The sequence below is a fragment of the Chanodichthys erythropterus genome, chromosome 8 (genome assembly GCF_024489055.1).
Source record: "Chanodichthys erythropterus isolate Z2021 chromosome 8, ASM2448905v1, whole genome shotgun sequence".
Lineage (NCBI taxonomy): Eukaryota > Metazoa > Chordata > Actinopteri > Cypriniformes > Xenocyprididae > Chanodichthys > Chanodichthys erythropterus.
The window spans coordinates 19,180,199-19,205,591 of record NC_090228.1 but is presented as its reverse complement, the minus strand read 5'-3'; the positions used below and the strand labels follow the sequence as shown (position 1 = coordinate 19,205,591).

Below are 25,393 nucleotides of genomic sequence, written 5' to 3'. Positions count from 1 at the left end.
GACACAGACAAACAACTCAGGAAGTAAATGCCTTTTATTAGCAAAATAAGGGAAATGAGTGTACAAATGTTCCCCCAATATGGAGAACACACAGACAGAGGTGGCAGTTTTCTTCATAATCAATCAACAATATCGCTTGCCTCAAATGTCTTTTTGCAGACATTTTTATATTGTTTTTTTCCTGTGAAATCCTGAGCCCCTTCTCAGTCCATTCGTCTCTCAATGGCGTTTCTCGGCAACACGCCATTCTTCGAGCAGTAAGCCATTAAAATGGCGACCAGTGTCTGATGACAGGTGCTTGAGAGACAGATTCCAAGTCCTGCACGCGTCTCAGTGTCTGACAGCTGAACAGGACTCATCTCCATCTGAAGTGGCTGTTTGGTCTACTCTTGTTGCTATGGAGACCCAGAGGTTTGGACCACCTCTCACTGTATTAACCATTAGCTTTCTCTACACCGCCGCATAATATATATATATACATAAACACGCAAACAGATACACACTCCCACTCTCTCTCACACGCTCACATTCAATGCATATGAGGATTTGTGCTCTCAAATTAGTAACATCCAGTATGAATTTCTTTGACGTTGGAGAGATATTCGGCAGGCAAACCCAAGCAAATGGACAAAGACTGCAGAAACGCATGCGAAGGCACGAGAACCAACAAACTGGATCAAGTAGCACAATCTTCCTCTCTCCCCATAGCAACAACCACAAAGGCAAAAAAAAGTAACATTTTACAAGAAAAGGGAAACTTCTCTGATGCAAGAAAGCAAAATAAAAAGAAATCCCTTGTTTTAAAGAAACAAACTTGTGCCAGGGGGAAAAATAAACAACGTGGCCGTGACAGCAACGACTGTACGAACATTGGACACAATTCATTTTTAAATGCTACTTTTTAAAATTTCCAAAGACAAAAACCATAAATAAAGCTGACAAAAGTGGCGTAATGTACAGCACTGGTCCAAGACTAATTTTCTCAATACTTAGTCTTGCAATCTTTCTCCAACAAAATGCACATCAAAACTGGCTTCAATTGCACCTAGAAAGAAAGAAAAAGAAGAGTTACTTAAATGTGACTTAAATGATTCACTGTCATATTCAAACAAGGCATTAAGAGTAAACTATTTACTAGTTCACACTCATTTACACATTTAACAACACAATTTAAAGGTGAAGTGTAGCATTTTTACGCCACTTATTGCACTAAACAGAATGGCAAAAATATTCATATTTCCAAGAAACAAAATATTCATGGTGAAGCATGACAAACAAACAGCTTTCATCATTGTGTGCAGAACAAGCCATCAACCAAACAATCAATTTAATGATCAATTTGATTGATTTAATGCATCCCAGCTGAATAAAAGCCTTTTCTCTCAAAAAATAAAATCGTGGATCATCAGTAGTACGTTTAAAAAGATATTGCCCCCTTTAAAGGACGTCCGGCTCTAAACTTGAAGAAATTCTTTGCCAAAAATGTGTGATTCTTGTTCATCACTTACTCGCACTCATGTCAACTTGTAGTAATAAAGGAAACATGAAGGTGAGTAAATGATGACAGAAATTCTTTTTTTTTTTTTGGGCAAACTATCTCTTAAACATTGAAACATCTACAGACGTCACCTTTAAACACACATTCGCCCTTTAATGTTTTATTCCATCATGGCTCCAGGGCCAGTATGCGACTTCATTCGCAATATGAACATTGATTATTTTGCACATAAACACACACTGCATAGCCAGCATGGCACACGTGACATTGAGGAAGCTGATCCTCACCAGATACGAGCCAGTTTCTAGAAGAGTCCGCAGTCCTTCAGGTTGTTCTTGATGATGACATCGGTAACTGCGTCAAAGACAAATTGCACATTCTTGGTGTCGGTGGCGCAAGTGAAGTGAGTGTAGATCTCCTTGGTATCTTTCCGCTTGTTCAGATCCTCAAACTGGCACTGAATGTAGGCTGCGGCCTCTTCGTATGTATTCGACCCTGTCAGATGGGCAGGAAACATTTTCAGTATGAGGAAGTGATGTAACAGGATGATGTTCCTTTGACATCAAATAACTGGAAATGATGTAATATCAAAGACTATAAATTAACACGACGCGTCACTCATATTGTTTTGAATGGGAGAAAGTGCAACAAGCAATATGACAGAATAAGTCCTGCCTTCTAAATAAGAGCCAATCACTGATTGATAAGTCATCGCATCACTGCAGCGGCCGTTAGAAGCTCCGGTTCCTATAGAAACAGTCAGACACGAGCCTCCAAAATGAGACACAAGAGATGTGCATTTAGGACTGTGCATGCGCATTAGCTTGATCCAGCCTGAAAAATACTATACTTTTTTTGTCATGATTCAAGCATTTAGAAACACAATTAATGAGACAGTTGTTGTCAGATTTCATTGGTGATTTCAAATATGAAATTTAATCGAAAGCTTGGCAAACAGCTTTAGAGAATTTAATGTTTCCCCATTCAAAGAGATAGGAGCTGCGCTTGAATGCCCAAGAGGCGTTTCAAAGATGGCCACCGAGTGAAATGACTTGTTTCTAAACACTCTTTATGAATGTGCAATTGAAGTATTGGTTCACCCGATTGTTTTGCTCAAAACATGGATTATTTCAGTAATGAAACAACACTGTATTGCTTGGAGATGCACAACAGTTCTGCTCTGACGTTACAGTTAATGTTTTTGTTTGCAAAATTGAACAACAAAAACAATATTGTGTCTAAAATATAACACAATATTAACTTCTTATTTATTGAACTGTTGTATAAAATCAATATCACATTTAAACTCATGCTATTTGAGACAAAAACAACACTTGTGTGATATTGCACTCGTTACACGAGTGATATTGCTTATATAAATATGAGACAAAAACTCATAAGGGTATTTTTTGCCCCAATATCTTGAATTTCAGTGGCATATATCTGCATTCTATAGGCTACATCATGCAGTGAGTTGTTGCCCTGCTTCAAGTTCATCACTAACCAAATGTCTGAAATGTAAGATGACATATGTAGGCCTGGTTCGGGGTGAGTGTGTTAAAAGAGTTAAATTTTATTTGCGTTATTTTTCCAAAAATAATTAATTAAATTTAAATGTTAATGTAACAAAGAGTAAACCAGTATGGGCGTCTGACCTGCATATTCTGGGTAGCAGATGGTGAGCGGACTCTTCTTGATCTTCTCCTCAAACAAATCCTTCTTATTCAGGAACAGGATGATAGAGGTGTCCGTGAACCACTTATTGTTGCAGATGCTGTCAAACAGCTTCATGCTCTCATGCATTCGGTTCTGCAGAAAGAGATATTGGTTGATGGACCATAAGCAATAAGGACAGAAAGAGATAGAAAATGGGTGTTGACTGTGTATCTTGGCTTGGAAGCATCTTTAAACACTATATTACTTTACACAATGACAAATACCATCCACTTAACCATCATTTAATGACTACATGCCGAACTTTGTATCGAGTTGAAGCTGGGGGGTAGATGTGCTTTAGCCCTCTGCCATTTACTATTAAATCAATCAATACCTGTTTGCGAACCCTTAATAAAGTAGGGCTTAGACTGAATCAATATCACGTTGGTATGGATTATATGATAAATGCAGGAATTGGTTTTCTAGTCAGGCTGAATTTACCTCTCATTCACCTGAACGACACAAATTCAAAAATACTTCAAACAATAGGACCTGTATATAAAAGTGTCACTAGTAAATCTATTGAAGGTTTACAGGAAAAAAAGTTTTGTAGCGAAGAAGTTATGTTTCCTTTTTGAGAATTTTCCTTTTTGGGTGAACTATTGATTTAAGACTCATATAAACAGACTACAACATATAGATTTAATTTTGTTTTGAAGGAAATACTAATGCTTGCCAGGCAGAAAAAGAATTAAAGTTATAAGTTGTGTTGGGTTTTTGGCTTTGGTTAGTCACGCCATCACAGTCAGTTCATTTTTCAATAGCTAACTTGTCAATGGGAAAATTTCATATTTTTCTTCAATTCCGAAAATGTTATCTACAGAATGTTTGAATGAAGTTTGTATGTTTCATGCTTCCAGTTGGAACTAATTACAGAAATGTAGGAATAAAAAGTAGAATTTCAATCTAGCACTGCCTTGCAAGCACTGTAATTCTGTATTTTACGAAATAACAGGAAGTACTCTCGCACCATCTCTTCGTCTTCAGCCAGCACCAGGTCATAGTCACTCAGTGCCACACAGAAGATGATGGCAGTCACACCTTCAAAACAGTGGATCCATTTTTTTCTCTCTGACCTTTGACCCCCGACATCAAACATCCTGAAATACATAACATTTTAGAATGGTTAACAAAAATCAGTCTTAAACGAGTGAGCTATTTTGCTGACAACAGCTGCCTGTTAAGGGAGCATACTAACTGAAATGAAACCACAGAAGTGATTGATCTGGCATTCACTAAGTAGACTGAGTTTTGTGTGTCATTTGTGTGTCTCACAAAATATCAATTTACAATTGATTTAAATAACATGTTAAATATTGGACACTAGTTTTCAACTCTGAAAGGTCTAAAGCTAAATATGGGCAAAGAAACTGATGCTATATACTTCCACTTCCTGTCTGAATCAGAGTGCAAGCCAGTTCAAGACAGACACTTCTCTATTTGTCTCTCTCTGCTTCTCTTTTCTATCACTTTTGCTCACGATTGCAGTCACACGCTGCATGGGTTGTCCCAATATTCACAATTTATACCAAAACGCCAAATAAAACTACTGTGATGTACTTCCTAATTCAATCCATGAATATGCAAATGCATATCATATTATGTTACAGTAAGTGTAATAAAGCTAATAAATCACTGTAGATGAATTTCACAAAGAAATCTGTCATGTTTACATGTTTAAATAAATAATAAATTATAGTTTGCCTCATTTTTTTGAATGATTAAGATTTTTTGCACAATTAAGCACATCTTCTCCCAAATTCTCATTACTGTAATACAAACTTTACAGTAATGCAAGTGATTTTTATCATTTTTATTACAATCAGAATAAATTAAATTTAGTACAACAAAGTACAATTACATTCTATGAATGCACTTCTCAATTTAAATAATTGTAATTATCTAAAATATATTTTGTGTATTCTCAAAGTAATAATAATGATATTTGTAATTTTGTAATAAAACAACCTAAAGTGCTCACTTAAAGTGGAGGTCTTTAAAAGTGAAGTGGGTCTCCACAATGCCTGTGGTTTTGACTCTGGTCCGTAGCACATCCTGTTGAGTGGGTATATAGGTGGCCTGTGCTATTCTGTCCAAATCATTCAGGTAGCTGTGGAGATAAAAACAGAGATGGAAGGGTTAGTTCAAATGAAATGAAATCATGAGTGCAGTAAGTCAGTTCCTTTTGGTTCCAGTAAATCTCTTGACTCATACAACTTTTCCACCAGCATGAGCCGGGTGCTATAGTTCAGAGATAGTGCCGGTTCAGAGTTTGTTCAACTCAAGAGCCTTTCCATCCCTGTTGAAAAAAAAAAAAAAAAAAAAAAAAACATATGCTGGTTAGGTATGTTTTGAAGCATGGCAGCTGGTTTGAGTTGGTTTATGCTGGTCATTAGTTGGTTGTGAGCTGGTTTAAACTGGTCCTGAGCTGGCTGGAGCTTGTTGCTTAGGACCAGCACTTGACCAGCCTAAACCAGTTCATGACTGGCTAAGGACCAGCTTAAACCAGCTGCCATGCTTCAAAACATACCTAACCAGCATATACTGGTTTTACCAACAGAGATGGGTTAGAGAGCCACCACAGAGCCATGTCTTACATCACTGTATACGTCTCATCTTTCCCAGCAACACTAGTGCAGCAGCGCTAAACACAAACACACCATTAACAATGGCAGATGTTGCTCTACTATTGATGCTCGTGGCTTTGCAAACTAATATCGGCATCTAAACACAGCGAATCCAACATGTAGATTACAATCGAGCTGCTATTTTAAAAAATGGCGGTAGTCACGGTAACCCCGCTCCCGGCCCATGCCTCAAGCAGTTCTTACTTCTAGATCAGCAATAGTTTGGTGCTACTTATGAAGCACTTTCCCTGGTTTAGAGCTGGTGCTTTGGGTGTCAAACGACAAAGAACTGATTTAAAAACTAGGCTCTGAACCAGCACTCAAACTGCCTTGGTGGAAAAGGGGGACCAGAGATCCCGACTGGGTCTCTCACGAGACAAGGGAACAGGGGTAGACCTGGGTGGAGACGAGGATTTAAACTTTCAATCTGCAGTAATCCCCTTCTGCTAAAACAGATTTTTTATACACATACACGCAGCTCTGCTCAAACAATTGCACAACAGTCAGCAGGGCCGTTTCCTGAAAACAAACACTGAGCCGTAACGTCTGCCAACTGCCCACTTCATATGATGTTCACAGCCCTGACTAAAATGGTATGACACAGGCTACATATTAGCTCGCGATTTGGTAATGCTTAGTAACAGCTTAAACAAAAGCCAAACCACATTACGCACTCACAAATACACAAATAAGACCAATACCACAAACACACATATTTACAAAGAAGCTCTGTTCTAAAACCTAGTGAGTTACCCGCCTAGACAGCATTTTAAGATACCACAGGTTTTTCTGGCACAAAGACTGCTCTAAAAGCAACCTTATAAGACACTTCACTTTGTCTGAATAATAAAAGACTTTTTAATGTATTCGCCACAGAGAAGGCCAATCCCAGAATGCATCGCAACAAGCTCAGTGAGCAAAATGTGGTTTACTAGTAGGGTGAAATGGCAAAACTGGAAAAAAATTGTCATTCCATACTGGAAAGTGCAGATAAAACCATAGTTTTATTGAACATGAACCTATAAATATGTTTGTGTGCTATGTATAAATTAATTTAATATTATATAACAATTATAAATTATATTATACTTAAATTATGTTTTAATCATTCGCAAAAAACAATATACAGGTAAAAGCTTTTGATTCATAAAGTGAAGTGTGATACTATAATAAGAAATATTCATAATCCATTTTTTGTTTTTGAAACAGTCTTTTGCTTGAATTATTATTTTTTTAATTATATACTTTTTATTTAAATTCCATTGATTTTGTCAAGTGAGAGTGATACAAAAATAATATAATAATATATATTTTTAATAATTTTAATAAAATAAACCAATAGATTACATAAAATACAGATGATATTTTATGTAATCTATTGGTTATTTAGTTATTTTATTAAAATTATTTAAAAGAAACTCCAAATTAAACTCCTCACCTATGGCCTGAGACACTGAGATGGACTCTAGACTACATTGAACAGACAAGCTGTTTGAAAAATGGATGGATGGAAAAAGAAATAAAACAATAATTAAAAATTGATTCTGCATATCAGTATCAGTCCCACAAAACAATGTGCAGCCTTAGAAGGTAACTGCATATGTAAAACTAGAGAAATTCAAACCCACACACAGTAGTGTGTTTACTATTTTATTAAGACAAAATAAGAATTTCTGAGTACACTACACAATTGTTATCTGTAATTGCTATCAACTTTATCTTTATCAGTGGTTTTGTGCAACATGAAACCTTAACACGCACCCACATGTATTTGCATGCCTTAACTGTAGCAGCATGTGACACACTTTCATCTGTGTATTTTTCTCATGTGAAATGCAACAGCGTACGCGCGTGGCTAGTCTCGGACGGGCGGGTTTTCTGAGTCAAAGGTAACGGCATGTTCTAGTAGCACAGTAAGCAGGCAGCTACAGGCAGCAGGCAAATATTGACAAGCTCGTTCAAGGCTTAAAAAGTGAGAGTCTGGATTTGGTAAGACAGGAGATCTCAGTGTGCTGGATAAAGCTGTTTGAACTTGCTGTTTTGGCAGTGGCTGATGTTCAGTGAACAAGAAAAACAGAAGGGGGAATGAACGGTTGAGCGCCCAAAAAGGTGAAAAGGCTGAGAGAGATAGGAAGGGAGGATGGTATGTGAGATAGAGAGACAGAGGAAGATAAATAAAGAATGTCCGTGAAGGACAAAAACAAAGAGTCATGAGGTGATTCATCCTCATCCTAACGAAATGTAAAACGGCCCCTGCAGAGAGCAAAATGCTGTGTGAGGTGATAAAATCACAGTCGATAAAAATGTATAATCATGAAATGATACATATTTTATGTTTATTATACAACTTGGGCCAATGAGAAATTGGTTTGGGCAGTGAAAAACCGCACTTTTTCAGCAGTCTTTGTTCCAAAAGTATTTGAAAATCAGACAAAAATCAAAAGGTTACAAGACTGTTTACTTAACAGCTTCAATAAGGGAAAAGCTTAATTAAAATGTCAAATCATGGAGAAACATATAAAACTATTGATTTAAAGTTATATATTTTAGTTTTTCACCAGGAATACTGCTATTAATTTTAATTAATAATAATTTTAAAACAAGTTGAAATAATACAGGCTAATGGCTTCAACAGAAGCAAATGTCATTGATTAACAACCGCATAGCTCACATTAAGTCTGTCTTTATCCATTTATAAGTTATTATTTAAAAAATGGCATTATCCTAGATGCTGAAGTCTCAATTTGCCCTCCATATAGTCTTGTTGTGTAGGGGAAACAACTGAGATATAAAAGAGATTTTCTTTTTCCTGTGAGGTGATTTATCACCTAGCATTTTAGTGTTCCACGCTTGGTTAGGATGTGGTGTAAGGTGAAGCAGAGGACATATAGAGAAGACAAGAAAAATAGCATGGGTAGAGTAAGACAGAGATTTAGACCCACTATGCTGCTGAATCGTTGAGCTGGTACTCTCTGGATCGACTGAAACAGGCCTGCACTCCTCCATCCTTCCACAAACGCTTTATCACTCCAGCCAGCTCTGCTGTCATGAAACCCTCCTCAGCGCTGCCCGCCAACACAAACAACTGCCTCGCATCATCCTGAGACACAGAGAGAGGAGAGCAGATTTCAATTTTAGCACACATATATTCATTGTCCTAAACATCATCCCTATTATAATGAAACCACAATTAACTTAATACTGCAACCTTTGTTTTTGTTTTTTTAAACAAGCTACAGTAACATCTTTAATATAATAAGCTAATATGTTGATTCTGGTATGATAATAGGTTTGTTACACAGATCCAAAAACAGGCCTAAATTTTAAAAAAAGATTTTTTTTTTTTTTGCTGGGTAATTTACAGTTGTGTGTCCAAAATAAAGAAAAAGATTTTTTTTTTAAAAATGAATTAATCTATACAAATTATTAAAATGTACTCTTTGTATCCATGTTCATGCATTTACTTTTATACCTTTAATAGCATTTATACCACGCATTCAAAAAGTTTAAATTTAATCACTTTAAATTTAATGTCAGTCAATAAAAAGTAAAAAGCGCTATTTTCCTTTTGAGTGTACACATAATCATTATTTTCAAGAAGGTTTTTAAATAAATTTATTCAAGGTAAAAAAATAAAAAATAAAAATAAAAAATAAATAAATATATATATATATATATATATATATATATATATATATATATATATATATATATATATATATATAATTTTTTTTTTTTTTTTTTTTTTTTTTTTACAAATCATGAATTGTTAGGTTGTACCAAATGACATTTTTACAACCTGAACTATCCTGGTCTTGTCATTATAAAGGTCAAAAAGAGGTTGCTTCTGGACAGTTGTACAACTCTGACATTTCACTTACTTCATGCCCCAAAATAGAAAAATTTTAATACATGGCCATCATACACTGTAACTAAAAATTTCTTCTGCCAGAACATTATCTGTTAAAGTTTCCTTTAACACTAAAACACAACACAATAAAATGCCAAATTCAAAATACATGTAAAACACCTGTGAAAAATAAATATGGAAAATTCCTTCATATTAACACAGTACACTGGGCCCTATTTTTAAAGATTTTTTTAGAGCGTAGAAGAGGTGTATTTCAATCAGTAAACGGTAAACACTAAGGGCCCTATCATATACCCAGCGCAACGCGGCGCCAGGTGCGACGCAAGTGTTTTTTGCTAGTTTAGAGTGCAACTGGCTTTTAAAGGGAATGGGAGATGAGACTCTGATCGGTTTATTACACATTACGCCCCAAACCCATTACTCATTAAGAGAATAGGGACAACCCTTTAAGACCAACCATTGCACTTAGATCATGCACTTAGATCATTAAAACAGGGCTCTAACTATCAAAAACAATTGATTAATTTAACTGAAAGGCAAAACTTTCATTCCCACAGCCGCTATATAGGCCATTACGATTTCTTCCATTGGCTTTTTTTATTTTTTTGTGGTCCATCTCTTCATTTTTACAGTGTCTGTGAATCTACATAAGTGGGCTGTGGGCGACATGAATCGCACCAGGCCACCAATCCTGTGACTCACCGCTCGTGCTGCGTCTCCGAAATCGATCTTGAGTCGCCCCATGGCACGAATGATGGCGATGATAGACTGGATAGTGTTGCTGTAGACAACAGCTTTGTACTGTTTGCACTCCTCCTCCGAGTAGCCCGCCTCATGGATGATTCTATATAGAGAGACATGAATAACCAATAAATGATATTCAGCCTAAAACAGAAGTGTAGTTAGAGTAGAAAATGAACACAAAACACTTACTTCATTTGTTTGACTATTGTACTCTTCCCAGACTCTCCAGCACCTGTAAAAGAGCAGTTGCGTAAGAGTTAGCTCATTTGTTTACAAATGATTCAACTAGTGCAAGACTTAATGAATATCAAGAACAATGACTTGAGTTAATGCATTCACTCGTATGAGCCCCTTAAGACAGAAAACTAAAATTAAAATTCAAAAAGCCTCTGACAATTTCAGTTTAGTGCTTTGTTTCTGAGGAGCCCCTGTGTGAATTTCTAAAACCCTGTAGAGCGATGCAGACAACGACAGTCTCTTTTGTCCTGGAAATACAAGATCTAAGACACTGAACATTGTTGTACATAGTAGTTCTAACACTTTCATTTTTTCATTATTGCATATGAATATTTTATTAACTTCTCGTGAGAAAATTCTTCCAAACATCATTGTCATGTCATTCTAAACATCCACTATATGGCTTTTTATCATCCTTAAAGTAGTTTTGAAGAATGTTTATTGAGTCGGACAGACACAATCCACTTTCAATATATGGTAAAGATCAACATGAACATGAAACATCTCCTTTTGTGTTGCACGGAAGAAAGAAGGTCATATGGGTTTGGAACCGTGAGTAAATTAAATGCTGTGCAGATAAATTTAACGGACTACACATAAAGGATCCTATCCCGTGTATGTTCACAAATGTGCACTGCTGGCAAACTCTGTCAGCTCCTGCTGCTGCATTGATTTGTTCAATAACGGATCCACTTATAGAATCCAATTTATCCAGCTTATCTACTGGGATATCTTTCCCTAGCACTGAGACAGAAAACACCACTGCTGTGTGTGTGTGTGTGTGTGTGTTGTCTTGATCTGCTTAACAGAAAAAACCCATAGACTTAGAAGACTATCTGGTTGTCCGATCAATGGCAGACAGGGAAAACAGGTTCTTCAATGCAAAAATGTTACATTTCAGCTGTCAAACTCAACTTATAAAGGTTGGACTACTTTTCTAAGAAAATTAAATTTGTTACGCCACATCCCTTTCCGATATCTTTGCTCGTATTGTGCAAATGTTACAGGTTACCAAGTTTAAATGGTCATGGTGTTTTCAATAGATCTTAACCTGTATTGGACATTTTGAACATTCCTTAAATATGCACTCTAAGTGCATGTGTGTGTATATTAAAGTGTGCACAGCTCTTTGCCAAAGGCTCAGTGCCTGATCAAAGACCAACATCTGATAAGATTATTATGGGTTACAAAGGAAACCTTGAGTAAAGTCAACTTCTAAGGGTTCAAGATTGTGGAAATATGGTTCAGATATTTCAGCATAATATAATCCATCCAGCACCTGGATGGTAATTGAGTTACTAAACATAGTACACAAAGTAGTATATTAATATTGTGTTTTTCTTTGTCCTTCCCGAATACAGGTTTCTTACTGCCTATTTTTCTAAGAAATAATATTGCAAGTTTAAATGACTCAGTAATATTTTCTTTTCATGAATTTCATTCTTTTAATCAGACTTCTGTTCCTCATTATGATACCAGAACAGTTGTTTCACCTGTTTAGACACACAAAATATCAAAATGCATTTTAAATTCAGAAATTAAAAACATGTCCATCATAGACAGGCATTATTTTAGTATTATTTATAAACGATTGTTTGTCCTAATTTATATGTACACTAATTTTCACTAATTGTAGTATTTGTAGTAATTGTATTTTATATTTTCAGTTTTCGCTTTAATTTTACTAATTATATATATATATATATATATATTTTTTTTATAATTTGTATATAGCTTTCATTTTTACTTCAGTTTTAATTTGTCTTTATAGTACTTTTTTTAAAAAATGTTGTCTTGGCTGAACTAAAATATAGTAGTCAACATTTGAAGTGGATCAAAACATTTAATCAAAGTTGTCCTTAAAACCTTCTTAGGACAACTTTGAACTTATTTTGATCCACTTCAAATGTTGACTACTGTAGATAAGGTGAAGTTTTTCATCTATTATTTTATTTTAGTTCCGCTTTATTTTAATTGCTTCAAAAACTTAATACTTTTAGTAAATTATAACAACACTGATCATAGAAGAGGTGTATTTAATATATAGTGTCATGGATCTGTGTGTTATCAGTGTATAAAATCAGCTACTGCCAAACAAAACAAGTTTATTTCCATCCAACTGTTTTTAAGCACTAAAACATCGTTATACCTGTAACAAGAATTTCGAAAGGCTATGGCGGAATATTAAACCACTGAATCGGAAAATAGAGGTGTATGTTTTTATAACAAGAAACGGTGTTATAATCAGTGCTGGAAACAGCCCTCCAGGGCTAGTGCAACCTGGGAGAGATCTTAATAAAGCAAAGGACAAACAGAGAGAATGTGCCACTAGAGGAACAAGGTGCAAACCAGTTTCTATTCGTAAAAAAACGAACTGTTACACTCATCTTGCTTTTGTACATTTGACACATGCGATCATGCATTTATGCATGCATCCGCGCACGCGCATGCTCGAGCCCGGTCTCTCGTCACACTGCCATAGCAACCGGCTGTGTTTCTGAGGACATGCTGCCAAAGAGGGCTCAGGTACCTGATGGGTGCATGCCAGAGAAAAGCAGCTCTGCAGCGTATCGCTCATATGCATTCGTTTCCAGTAATGCATGATAATGCCCATTTGTCATAGTAACTTGCTTCCTGCTGATTGTGCGCATAAAGTATGTGCCACTTCATTGTGGCAGATAAAACTCTTCTCTCTGATTATCATTTTGGGTGGCTCATGTCTCTGTATGGTCAAGGACCTGAGCTGTAATTTGTTAGAACTGTAAACATTTGTTGACCTAAACAAAACCATGTGGTATGATTCTATGAAAAATACTGTATATTGAAGTAATTTGTGAATTTGTAAATGACTGATTTTAGCTGTGCTTTCCTCCGAATGGGAGGAAAAGGCTTCACTTGGTTCGTAATTTAGCTGGATGGTACTAAAAAATGATTACAGTACCACAATTAATGTCAAAATAAGCAAATATTAACAGCCTGGCTGACATATCACCACTACTTTTGTGGGTTGAATGAGCCAAGTGATTCCTCACAAGAGAACACCCACCATGACACATCTGAACACCTCGTAAACTTACAAATTAGGAAAAGATGTTGCACACTGTGAGCAAACATGCAGATACGACAGCTGGGGAGTGATAAACAAATGTCGACAAATGTTGGAAGTGCCTTGGATGAAAGAGTTTTCTCCTTTGATGTATCTTACAAAGAAATGTTTGTTATATTTTACCCCAAAGTGAAAGAAACAACATAAATTATTTTGCATAAAAAATGTCGACAATGTGTTTTTGTTCGGTTGGAGCCCATTTAAGAGTGCATATATCTTAAATATATCTATAATGCCCCTTTTACAAGATGTAATGTAAGTCTCAGGTCTCTCCAGAATGTGTCTGTGAAGTTTCAGCTCAAAATACCCCACAGATCATTTATTATAGCTTGTCAAATTTGCTCCTATTTGGTTGTGAGAAAAAACACACCGTTTTTGTGCGTGTCCCTTTAAATGCAAATGAGCTGCTGCTCACGGCCTGCTTTCCAGAAGAGGGTGGAGCTTTAACAGCTTGTGCTTCGGTTGCTCAACAACAACAAAGCTGGAGAATCTCACGCAGCCAAAATGAGGATTGTCAGTAACTGTGTTCAGCCTTACATTGTTCAAACCGGAGTCGGACACTGATGGAGAGACTCAGGAAGAAGTTACAACTTTTAGAGTGCAACTGGACATTACTGAATAGTTAGTGGATACATTTATGTAGTTGCTGTGGAGTTGATTCAAATGATCGACTAGCATGTGCCGTCATGTTAATCTTTTGTGCAAATCCAGCATTGAATTGACCCTCATTTGTGAAGCAGTCTGGCGTAAAATGATGACATGGCAAGATGCAGATCAGTCACCCTACTTTAGACTTATGTTTACATTTTTCCATGGTTGTTGACATTTCTGTCTTAATAGCTGAGGGGATTATGATCAGAGGAAGGTTAAGTTTAAAATAAAAATGTTTAAATGTAATATACTTTTCTCCTGGTCCTTATTTTAAATGGGTCATTAAAAATATCAATAATTATCGATATCGACCGATATGAAACACTGATATCGTGATACAGTTTTCAGCCATATCGCCCAGCCCTAGCCTCACCCCCTTTGTTGCACAGGTTTTAAGTAAATTTTTGGGTTTGTGATGTCACCAACCCAGGAAGAAGTTTGTTGTAGTCCTTTAAAAAGCATTTTATTTATTTGCATTTTACTTTTAGTGTCGTAACTTTGCAGATGTTGTTTATGATCAAACAGCAACATTACACACTAACTAAAGTTAAAAACATGAAATCATAATCAAGGACCCCTTTAATAAATTAATATTAATCTCTGCCTTGGAAACAATTTGTAACCAGAAAAGCATTCAATTATTAGTTGAGCCACTGGCACAGCTTACCCCAAAGCATCTGATACGCTTCACCCAGCTATAATATGCTGACAGCTTATGATGAAAGCAGGATTTCATCATTTCGTTTAGAAGAACAACAAGAGAACTCTAAATCTGGCAAAACATGCCTTATGTATGTTTGCAATTTTTTCAGTACGATATATATAAATATATGATCACATTTCACCTCAGGCATTATTAATGATTAATGATTAAAGTGCATCTGTTGTTTTCAGCTCCAGCGTGATTATGTAAGCCACCTAGTGTTGAGAAATTCTTTTTCCTTTTAATAATTCCATTAATGTATGCATTTTTGGAATAGCATAATTTTAATAATTGATAGCAGCAATAATTTGTCGTACTTCACAATCACCAATTTCCATCCACAAGGTTTCCTTTGAGACTTGACAAAATGACAACTTTTTTTCTGGCCCTCTGAGGATACCTCTCCCCATTTTTGTACAGATTGCAATCGATAACAGACTTACATCACAGCCCTATCTGTGAAACACAACTCCAGCGTGTCTCAACACACTGACACCATGTGACAACTCTAATGCAATGCTTTGTCGCACTGCCCCGTCTTATTAGATTACAGCAAACACACGCTCTGTATTATATTACACACTTTAAGCCCTTCTAATGATTCATTTTCACGTGTTGTTTTTGCAGGTAAGATCTGTTAGCATTTTAAGTCTGAATTTTCACAAAATGAACTGCCAATAAAACAGTAATTCAAAAATAAACAAGATTTTTACATTTTGGGGTCAGTGCTTTATCTTTATTTTTCTGTATTTTATATAAATCTTTAAAGGGGTCATGACATGAGAAATTGAATTTGTTTTGATCTGTTGACAAGAAATCTTTGTACCATTTAAAACATCCTGCAAGTTTCATTGCTTAAAACGTCTTCCTCATTATAAACAAAGCATTTATTTAATCAAGCTCCAAAAACAGCTTGTTGTGATGTTGGGTAACCTGTGACATCACACAGGCAAATGCATGGCATATGACTGCCTCCAGAGCAAGACATCAACAAATAGTTTTACATCATCATTTTCAATAACAGCTCCATGTAAACATTTGACCTGGCAGGGACGTAGATGAACACACCTGCAATTGAGCAGATTCCTTCAGAAGGAAGTAGAGAGGACACATTATTTTAATTATGTCTCACAACAGAAGCCTGTAGCCCAGAGGGACTTATCAATGTACCCATCCATGGGAAAGACAGAGAGAGAGAAACATAGTCACACAGACGCATACACAAGTGCATCTCTGAAACAAAGAGCCTCTTAGATGATCCAAGATGAACAGTTTGTTCTTTTGGATCCTAATAAAATCATGACCCGCACACTAATTTGAGCACGTAAACACCTAATGAAGACTAACAATAATCTCATCTCATTTGGTATTCCCAAAACATCTTCTATTGAAACCACGTCTCACAAAACACACTGGCTCATCAAACAGCTGACGCTCATAGGAGTTCTTTGGGTTTTTAAATTCTTTCTCGTCTCTTTCGCAGGGTTTGGATTAACCTTGAAGTCAAAATGTGACAATTTTCTGAGTTAAACTACAGATATTCAATGAGAAGGGAAAAAAATGTTGGACGGGACTCATTTAGGTCAGGAACTGACTGAAAAATTGATTTTACTAAGACTGCATTATCTACAAAAATAGCCTAGTATGTCTTACAATTTTCTGTAATTAATCATGTTGGGTGCAATCAATTGTTATTAATCACAACTTAAAACTTGTAATATTGTATTTTTACACATTGACTAATTAAAATAAATGAAGCATATTTTATAATATTTTTATATTTTTTTTGTAATATACAGATAATATACAGATAGTAATATCAAGGCCAATATCGCAGATATGGATACCAGTTAATTAATTTATAAATGATTAACTGAATTTTTATATATATATATATATATATATATATATATATATATATATATATATATATATATATATATATATATATATATATATATATATATATAATATATATATATATATAAAATATAGAATTAAATAATGGCGCAAATACCAGTAAATTGATTAGCGCAAAAATTAGTAAATCGCGTTGCGTGATTGATTTAAATATTCTCCTCCCATAAATTTTCATCTGAAAGGGAAACTCCTACAAATGCATATGCAATAAATTCAGCTGCAAAAACAACTCGGTCCAAACCTTTTCAGCGCAAATTTTTCACTGCGTGTCTTTAGTAAATCCCAGCAGTAGTTTTTTTAACACCAAAAGAGGGTTTGTGCTGGTGCAAGCTGTTAGTAAATCTGGTCCCTAGACTGTGAATTATCCATTTTTAAAGACTCAAACAGTACACATTACTTGCAGAAATTAATGTGCTTTTTTTCTTGAGCCTACAAAATCTGTTTGGAGGTTGGTTAAAGGCATAGTTCACCCAAAAATGAAAATTCTGTCATCATTTACTCACCCTCATGTTGTTCCAAACCTGTATGGGTTCTTTTTTATGTCCAACACAAAAGAAGATATTTTAAAGAATGTTGGTAATCAAACAGTTGATGGGGAAATTTTTTGAAAAATGTATCAACATTCTTTAAAATATCTTTTTTTTTTTTTTTTTTTTTCAACAAAAGAAACATGAGGGTGAGTAAATTATGATAGAATTTTCATTTTTGGGTGAACTATCCCTTTAACATTTTTTTTCTCCTTGCTTATGCACTCTTGAAACTCTTGAACATAGAGAGTGAACTCAAAGAGAGAGATGTTAGGCAGAATGAGTCATAATACTATGGATTATAATTTTATGGAAGGAAATGCAGTAGAAGTGAATGGTGAAACATTCTTCAAAGCATTTGCTTTTGTGTTTGACGGAAGAAATAAAAGCAACATGAGGGTGGGGATATACTGTAAGATGACAGAATTTTCTTTTATTAGGGTGTTACTGTGAACTATCCCTAGTAACTAGGGTCAATTTATGCTTACTTTAAAAAGCATTAAAGCCATACCACAAGTGGAAAACACCCAAGTTGGAGTGCTTTGTGATGTTAATTTATTGAACGGCCTATGAACTTTCACTCCAGTGACATCATTGGAATGTAAACGGAATGCACATCAAACCCTCTTAAAACCCTCAAACCATGACGTGCAAAAAGACCGATCTATGCTTTCGCTCACCCACACACGCACAAAACTACTCTATAACAGATAATAATACCATACACTAAATTTGCTAAATGACCAGGTTAAAAAAAACTTTTTCCATGACCAACAGATGCCACGCTAAAGTCTTCTCAAATGTTTGTGTTTTTCATTGAAGGAGATATTGAAGGGCATGGTGATGCTTCACTTTAGTGTGTGTGTGTGTGTAAGTGATCAACAGCGAGGTGGTCTGAGGTTTACATGCTTTACAAACATTAGTGCTGCTACATTAGGCCCAGTCAGTTCATTTTCATCCCTGTAGTTCCAAACACGACACACACACATCCGCTGAGACCAGCTGTCCAGCAATCAGTTGGGTTATCACACACAAGCCTAAGGTTATCATCTGTAATACACCACACCCCGACCTCAATGGTGCAAAAACACTAGCCATTTCCTGCCAAAAATTTAATGGAAATCAACCCAAAGCACCAGCTGTAAAAAATCAGATAGTGTTAGTAGTGATAGGCCGATACGTATCAGCCAGAAAAATGAAGCAGTCAACAGTGGACCATTTTGATATTTTCAGCCAAAATCATCAGCCAAATCCTGTACTCACTTGACTATTTAACAGTAATTTTAATTTTGTGTAAACATCCAGATACAGCCTTGTCAATGGATTAACCTTATTTTTTAATAATAATAATAATAATAATAAAATAGATATGACATCCAAAGTATGTAAGATAGTACAACTAGATCTCTTTTATTGAAGCCAAAATATTTTAATCATATTTTGCTACATAAAAAAGTATTTTAAAGATTTTAAAGTGTCAAAAGGTAATTCGGTTTAACCATCCAAAGGCCAATACAGCAAATTAATTTGTGGTTAAAATATCTTAAAATGTAATAAATGTATATATTTTTTATTCTGGCATGATTTTACAACATCATATATAAACAGTGCAAAATGGTATTAAAATTATGTTTAGAAGTCGTTGCTTTGTTATGAGAAAGAATGTCTGGAAAAATGAATTTCATTGATGTCATTCGGAGTAACCAATATAAAGGGACCATTTTGGATCACGTCATGTGGTCAATATCATGTGACAGGATGTGACATCATTCAGACACCTGCAAATGACGACATGGTCGTAAAGCAAAGTAACTAACTCTCTTTTATCTATTTGAAAAATTCATGTTTTCACTTGCTCATACGCATGTCCTGAAATATCAGGTCATTCGGTACAACCACTATAAAACATGGAAAATGTTGTAATATTTTAATAACTTGTACTAATATAAAATGTTTGATTGTCCTTTTGTCCCATTGTTTGAAATATCATAATTCGCTATAACCAAAAGTGTCATTCAGTAAAACCAAAATTTTGGTAAAACCGAATTACTTTTTTGGTGACAAATTTTGTCCATCTTGTAAAAAATTACAAAAGCAGTGTTAACTGATTATAAAAACCACATAATCTCATTGCTAACACTTAACAAAACTTCAAAATTAATTTTATCTCTATTAGGTTTTATACACTTTTAAAAACCTTATTCATCAATGACCCAATTACATGGGTAATTACCAAATAAGTAAATAAGAAACAGCCAAAATATCAAGTTTTATTATTATTATTATTATCATGCGAGAAGGAATATTACTAATATTTGATCAAATAATGCAACCAATAATGTTCAATAATCAATAATGTTCACTACTGACCACAGTGCATCGACACTGAAAGAAAATCACATTTTCTCCACCGTAAATCTCTGTGCAAATGTGTTATGTATGAAGAATCACTTTTATATAAATCTACAAGATTACTGGGCAACAAAAAAACCCTCAAAAATCACATATCTGACCAAGAAAAATATAAAACAGCTCTCTTTTTTTCAAATGGATTAGATTTAAAATATTATTGGATTTTATCGCAATTAAACCGCTTATTGAAATGCTCATATTACAGCCAAACATTCAGCACACTGAGTGATTGCATCAGCATGTGAGTGTTCTGGCTGCTAAACCACATCAGGTGTCAATGCACCCTATGTGAGATTCACGGGGTCGACTAGGACCCAGTGCCTGATACGGTTCTGTTTCAGACAAACACGTGAAGTCCCCAAACCTTCCATGTGCTGGTCAATTCTTGCAAACCAAAGAGGCACTCCATACTAAAAAGAGTGGTTGGGTCCGTTCTTTCACCAGACTCTATTGGTGCTACTGTTATGGGTAATTTGAACACATTGAGTTTGTGTGTCTGTGTGCGTCTGCGTGTTGCCTGGAGACGAGTGGCAGTATTTGAGATAGCATCTAACATCACGGTGGAAGCAATGGGTACTACTCAGGTCAAAATGACTGCAGACAGTACTGGCTTGAACATGAAATTACAGATTAATGCAACAGATAACAGATACGCAAATGTTGTATCTGTTGTCTGGCATCAGTATGATATCTAGCCATTTGTTTGGTAACTAGCTCTGACTGAGAAATGGAAAACTATTATCTTGTAGTTCTAAAATACAACACAGTGTTGATGTCTGAATTATGTACAGTATATGGCCGTAAGAGATAAGAAAAAGGTTTCGGTTAATTAAATTGTTTCTATTATGCTAGCCTGACTGTTATAATCAATACTGCAATATCACTAATTCACAACTTTTAGTGGACTAATATTTTAAAGCAGAAAATGGCTAATTGCTTTTCATAACAGTAAATGGCTTATGAATAATCAGGGTTGGGGTTAGTAGTTACATATCAGGGTTAAGTTTGGATAGTTAGTTCCTGTACCATTAGATCATTGTAGGTACAGGACAGAATTAGGTTAGCTAAGGGTTAGGATCAGAAATCTAGCATTAGTATGCTAGATAAGACACAATAAGTGAATGGATTTAAAAAGCGATATAATAGTAGGCCTATAATATAGGTTAATATAATAATTTCTTATTTCCGCACTTTTCTGTCATACTTAATTCAAATTAATTTATTAATTCACTATTAATATCCATTTCTGATTATCCCAGGTTGCAGGTTTGTTTACGCATTAAAGGGTTAGTTCACCTAAAAATGAAAATTCTGTCATTAATTACTCGACCTCATGTCATTCTACACCCGTAAGACCTTCATTCATCTTCGGAACACAAATTAAGATATTTTTGATAAAATACGATGGCTCAGTGAAGCCTGCATTGCCATTGTTCATGTGACTACAGTGGTTCAACCTTAATTATATAAAGCGACAAGAATACTTTTTGTGCGCCAAAAAAAAAAAAGGGACTTGATTCAAAAATATGTAGTAATGGGCGATTTAAAAACACCGCTTCTTGAAGCTTCGAAGCTTTATGAATCTTTTGCTTCGAATAGGTGGTTCGAAGCATGTGTTAAACTGCCAAAGTCTCGTGATCTATTGAAATTTCGAAACACTTATGACGTAATGAAGCCTCGTTTACTGAAATCACGTGACTGAAATCACTGATTCGAAACAAAAGATTCAGTGAAGTAGTCTTTTGAAATCGGCCATCACTAGATATTGTTGAATAAACAGGCCTCTCTGAGCCATTTTATCAAAAATATCTTAAAGGGATAGTTAACCCAAAAATGAAAATTTTATGTTTATCTGCTTACCCCAGCACATAAGTGTCTTTGTTTCTTCAGCAGAACACAAATTATGATTTTTACCTCCAACCGCTGCCGTCTGTCAGTCTTATAATGCCAGTGGATGGGAACTCGTATAATAAGAGTCTAAAACACTTCCATAGACAAATCCAAATTAAACCCTGCAGCTCATAACAACACACTACTAGTCTAAGACACGAAACGATCGGTTTGTGTGAGAAACCGAACAGTATTTATATAATTTTTACCTCGAATACACCACTATGTCCAACTGCATTCATCACTCGATTCATGAGGTCTGATCGCACTCTGACAACGGCAGTGATGTCTCGTGCTTATACTTCAATGACATCACCAAGCGAATGCTGAAGGCAGTTGGACATAGTGGTGTATTAGAGGTAAAAAATGATATAAATACTGTTCGGTTTCTCGCACAAACCGATCTTTCGTGTCTTTGGACATCAATGTGTCGTCACGAGCCGCAGGGTTTAATTTGGATTTGTCTGTCATGTTTTATTTACTCTTATAGTCCAAGTTCCCACTGACTTGCATTATACCACTGACAGACGACAGCGGTTGGAGTTAAAATTAATCATTTGTGTTCTACTGAAGAAACAAAGACACCTACATCTTGGATGCCCTGGGGGTAAGCAGATAAACATCAAATTTTCATTTTTGGGTGAACTATCCCTTTAACTTGTGTTCTGAAGATGAACGGGGGTCTTATGAGTGTGAAACGACACGAGGGTGAGTAATTAATGACAGAATTTTAATTTTTGGGGGAACTAACCCTTTAAACTCGTGGCCATGAGAAAGGATGTCATTGCCTCCCTCAACATCAGATCATGAGACCACAACCTCACATTGCGAGGCCACAACATAAGGATGTCTTTACCTCGACAAAATGATCTTGTGGCTATGACATATTATCACATCCCCACGAGTTAATATGTCATGGAGGCCACCACAGAACTAAATGAACCAAACATGCATATTTTTCAGACATATAAATGTAATTTTTTTTATCAAAGGGAAAATCTAATTTATTTTGGATCATTTTACTTAGTTTATACGTGATGAAAAATGTAAAATAAAACTCTGGCACTCTGGTCAACTGGTTTAAAAGTCTCTCACAGTAGTCCTGGCCCAGTATGAAGTCCTTATTGTGGCTAGAAGAATGCATAGAAGAAACTTGTTAAAGGGTTTGCCACAGCAGTCCAGATATCACCCATGAATGCATTTAGGCTACACCTCAACACAAGCCTTGTCTTCATCTATCATGAGGTATGCTGAGTATGCTGTTAAAGGAATAGTCCACTTTTAAATAAACTTTTCCTGATCATTTATTCACCCCCACGTCATCCAAGATGTTCATTTCTTTCTTCAGTCGAAAAGAAATTAAGGTTTTTGATGAAAACATTCCAGGATTATTCTCCTTATAGTGGACTTCAATGGACCCCAGACGGTTGCATTGGTCATACATTTCCTATAATACTTACGGAAAAAAACTAAACTGGTGCTGCATTCATTCATAGGAAAGGCGTAGGAAATACAGTGTAAGCTTTTAGAAGAATGCGGAAACCGGAAGTACGTTCAAGGTGATATTTTGTGTTTATAAAGCATAAACAGTTGTATTTTTTTTGAAAATGACCGACTGTTTCGCTAGATAAGACTCTTATTCCTTGTCTGGTATCGTTTAAAGCTCTTTGAAGCTGCGCTGAAACTGTAATTTTGACCTTCAACCGTTTGGAGTCCATTGAAGTCCACTATAAGGAGAATAATCCTGAAATGTTTTCATCAAAAACCTTAATTTATTTTCTTTTCGACTGAAGAAAGAAAGACATGAACATCTTGGATGACATGGGGGTGAGTAAGTTATCAGGAAAAGTTTATTTAAAAGTGGACTAATCCTGTAATCTTTATTTATTTCATATTTCACATGTTTGCGTGCTGACACACAGATGCTCAGTTGCACGACTCATCGTGATCAAATGCACCCTTGTTTCACAATGAGAAGGGAATGAAGCAACAGGTCGCCATTCTCAGACCCCTCCTACATGTCAAAGCATCATCACCACAGCAGCTCATTACCAATGGACCCTTCAAAAGATGCATTTCCGCCTACTTAAAGCTCTTCTTTGAGTTTGCAGTGCACCACATAGTGTGTGGGGGTTTGTTTTGAGTGCATTGCGACAGTTTTCCCTGACAGCTCTGTCACTTTGTCGCCATTTACTGGAACAATCAATATTTCCTTCTGTCCAAATGTTCTGTTATTATTAATAATGTATCAGAATTATGTGAATTAAAGTGAAATGTTGACCACCTCGACAGGTATAAAGTCATAAAAAATATAAAGCGATATAAAAGTAACTCCCGAAAGCTTCAAATGTATCAAAAGTCCACCATTATGGCACACACTCAAAGTTTCCTTACTAGTTTTGTTGGTAACTACAGCATAATATTGGTTTAGTGACTGCCTATAATGCAGTTATAACAAAGAAACGGGACAGTTTAGGCCTCTCATATATGTTTAATAGTTTCTTACCGAGCAGCAGGAGTTTGACCTCTCTGGCCGCTTTCTCTCCGTCATCTCTCAGGTTTCTGTCGATCATTTTACTCCTCTCCACCGCCGCCTTATCCTCCGTGCTTAACGTACAGCCCATCCTCACGACGATCCGAACCGTTTAAATCTAACGCACAGTATTCAACATGCACCAGCTCCCTCTCCGGAAAACCACCACACGCCCTTCTTTAAAAAAAAAAAAATAAGAAGAAGAACCGAGCGCAAAAAGGGGTCCTGTAAATCAAAAGACAGAGGATATGGTCTGACTCTTGCTTTGTTCGATCAAACTATTCCTTTTGCCGCTGTTATTTCACCGTAAATCCCTTCAAAGGGATGAAAAAGAGTCCGTAAAAGCGTAGCGATCCGTTCCCCAGGGCGTCTGTGTTCACGGGCTCGCGCTGCTTCCTGTTCGCATGCATGCAGGCGCGTTCACGTGAGTGAAGGGACGCGCGCTCCGCTCTGCCTCAGCATCAGAAGGACATGAATGATGCAGGGCGAGGCGCTGGAAGTGTCATCTCTTGATGTCAATGAGCTGCTGCTTTGCTTTTCCCGTCAGGGCGACGTGGCCCGTCTGTGTGCACGTTCAAACAGACTGGAGACATTAAATACATTTTTATGCATGGGTTTATCCTCCTTTTACAATGTAGAAATTATTTATACACAAGTTAAATACACTTTTATTTATTTACTTAAAGGGTTAGTTCACTCAAAAATGAAAATAATGTCATTTATTACTCACCCTCATGCTGTTCCACACTCGTAAGACTTTCGGAACACAAATTTAGATATTTTTGTTGAAATCCGATGGCTCCGTGAGGCCTGCATAGCCAGCAATATCATTTCCTCTCTCTAGATCCATTAATGTACTAAAACATATTTAAATCAGTTCATGTGAGTACAGTGGTTCAATATTAATATTATAAAGCATCGAGAATATTTTTGGTGTGCCAAAAAAACAAAATAACGA

The 25,393-nt window shown here is 35.9% G+C and overlaps 1 protein-coding gene across 1 annotated transcript; it reads right to left on the bottom strand.

Annotated features, from left to right (window-relative positions):
- On the bottom strand, positions 1-24,892 carry gnai1 (guanine nucleotide binding protein (G protein), alpha inhibiting activity polypeptide 1). The gene is made up of 9 exons (XM_067392230.1): positions 24,409-24,892; positions 10,646-10,688; positions 10,415-10,556; positions 8,784-8,941; positions 5,196-5,324; positions 4,185-4,314; positions 3,154-3,307; positions 1,786-1,993; positions 1-1,045 (listed from the first exon to the last, which is right to left on the bottom strand). The coding sequence occupies exons 1-8, from the start codon at positions 24,524-24,526 to the stop codon at positions 1,803-1,805; spliced, it is 1,065 nt and encodes a 354-aa protein (XP_067248331.1). The 5' UTR covers positions 24,527-24,892; the 3' UTR covers positions 1-1,045; positions 1,786-1,802.
- Between the last annotated feature and the right edge of the window lie 501 nt (positions 24,893-25,393).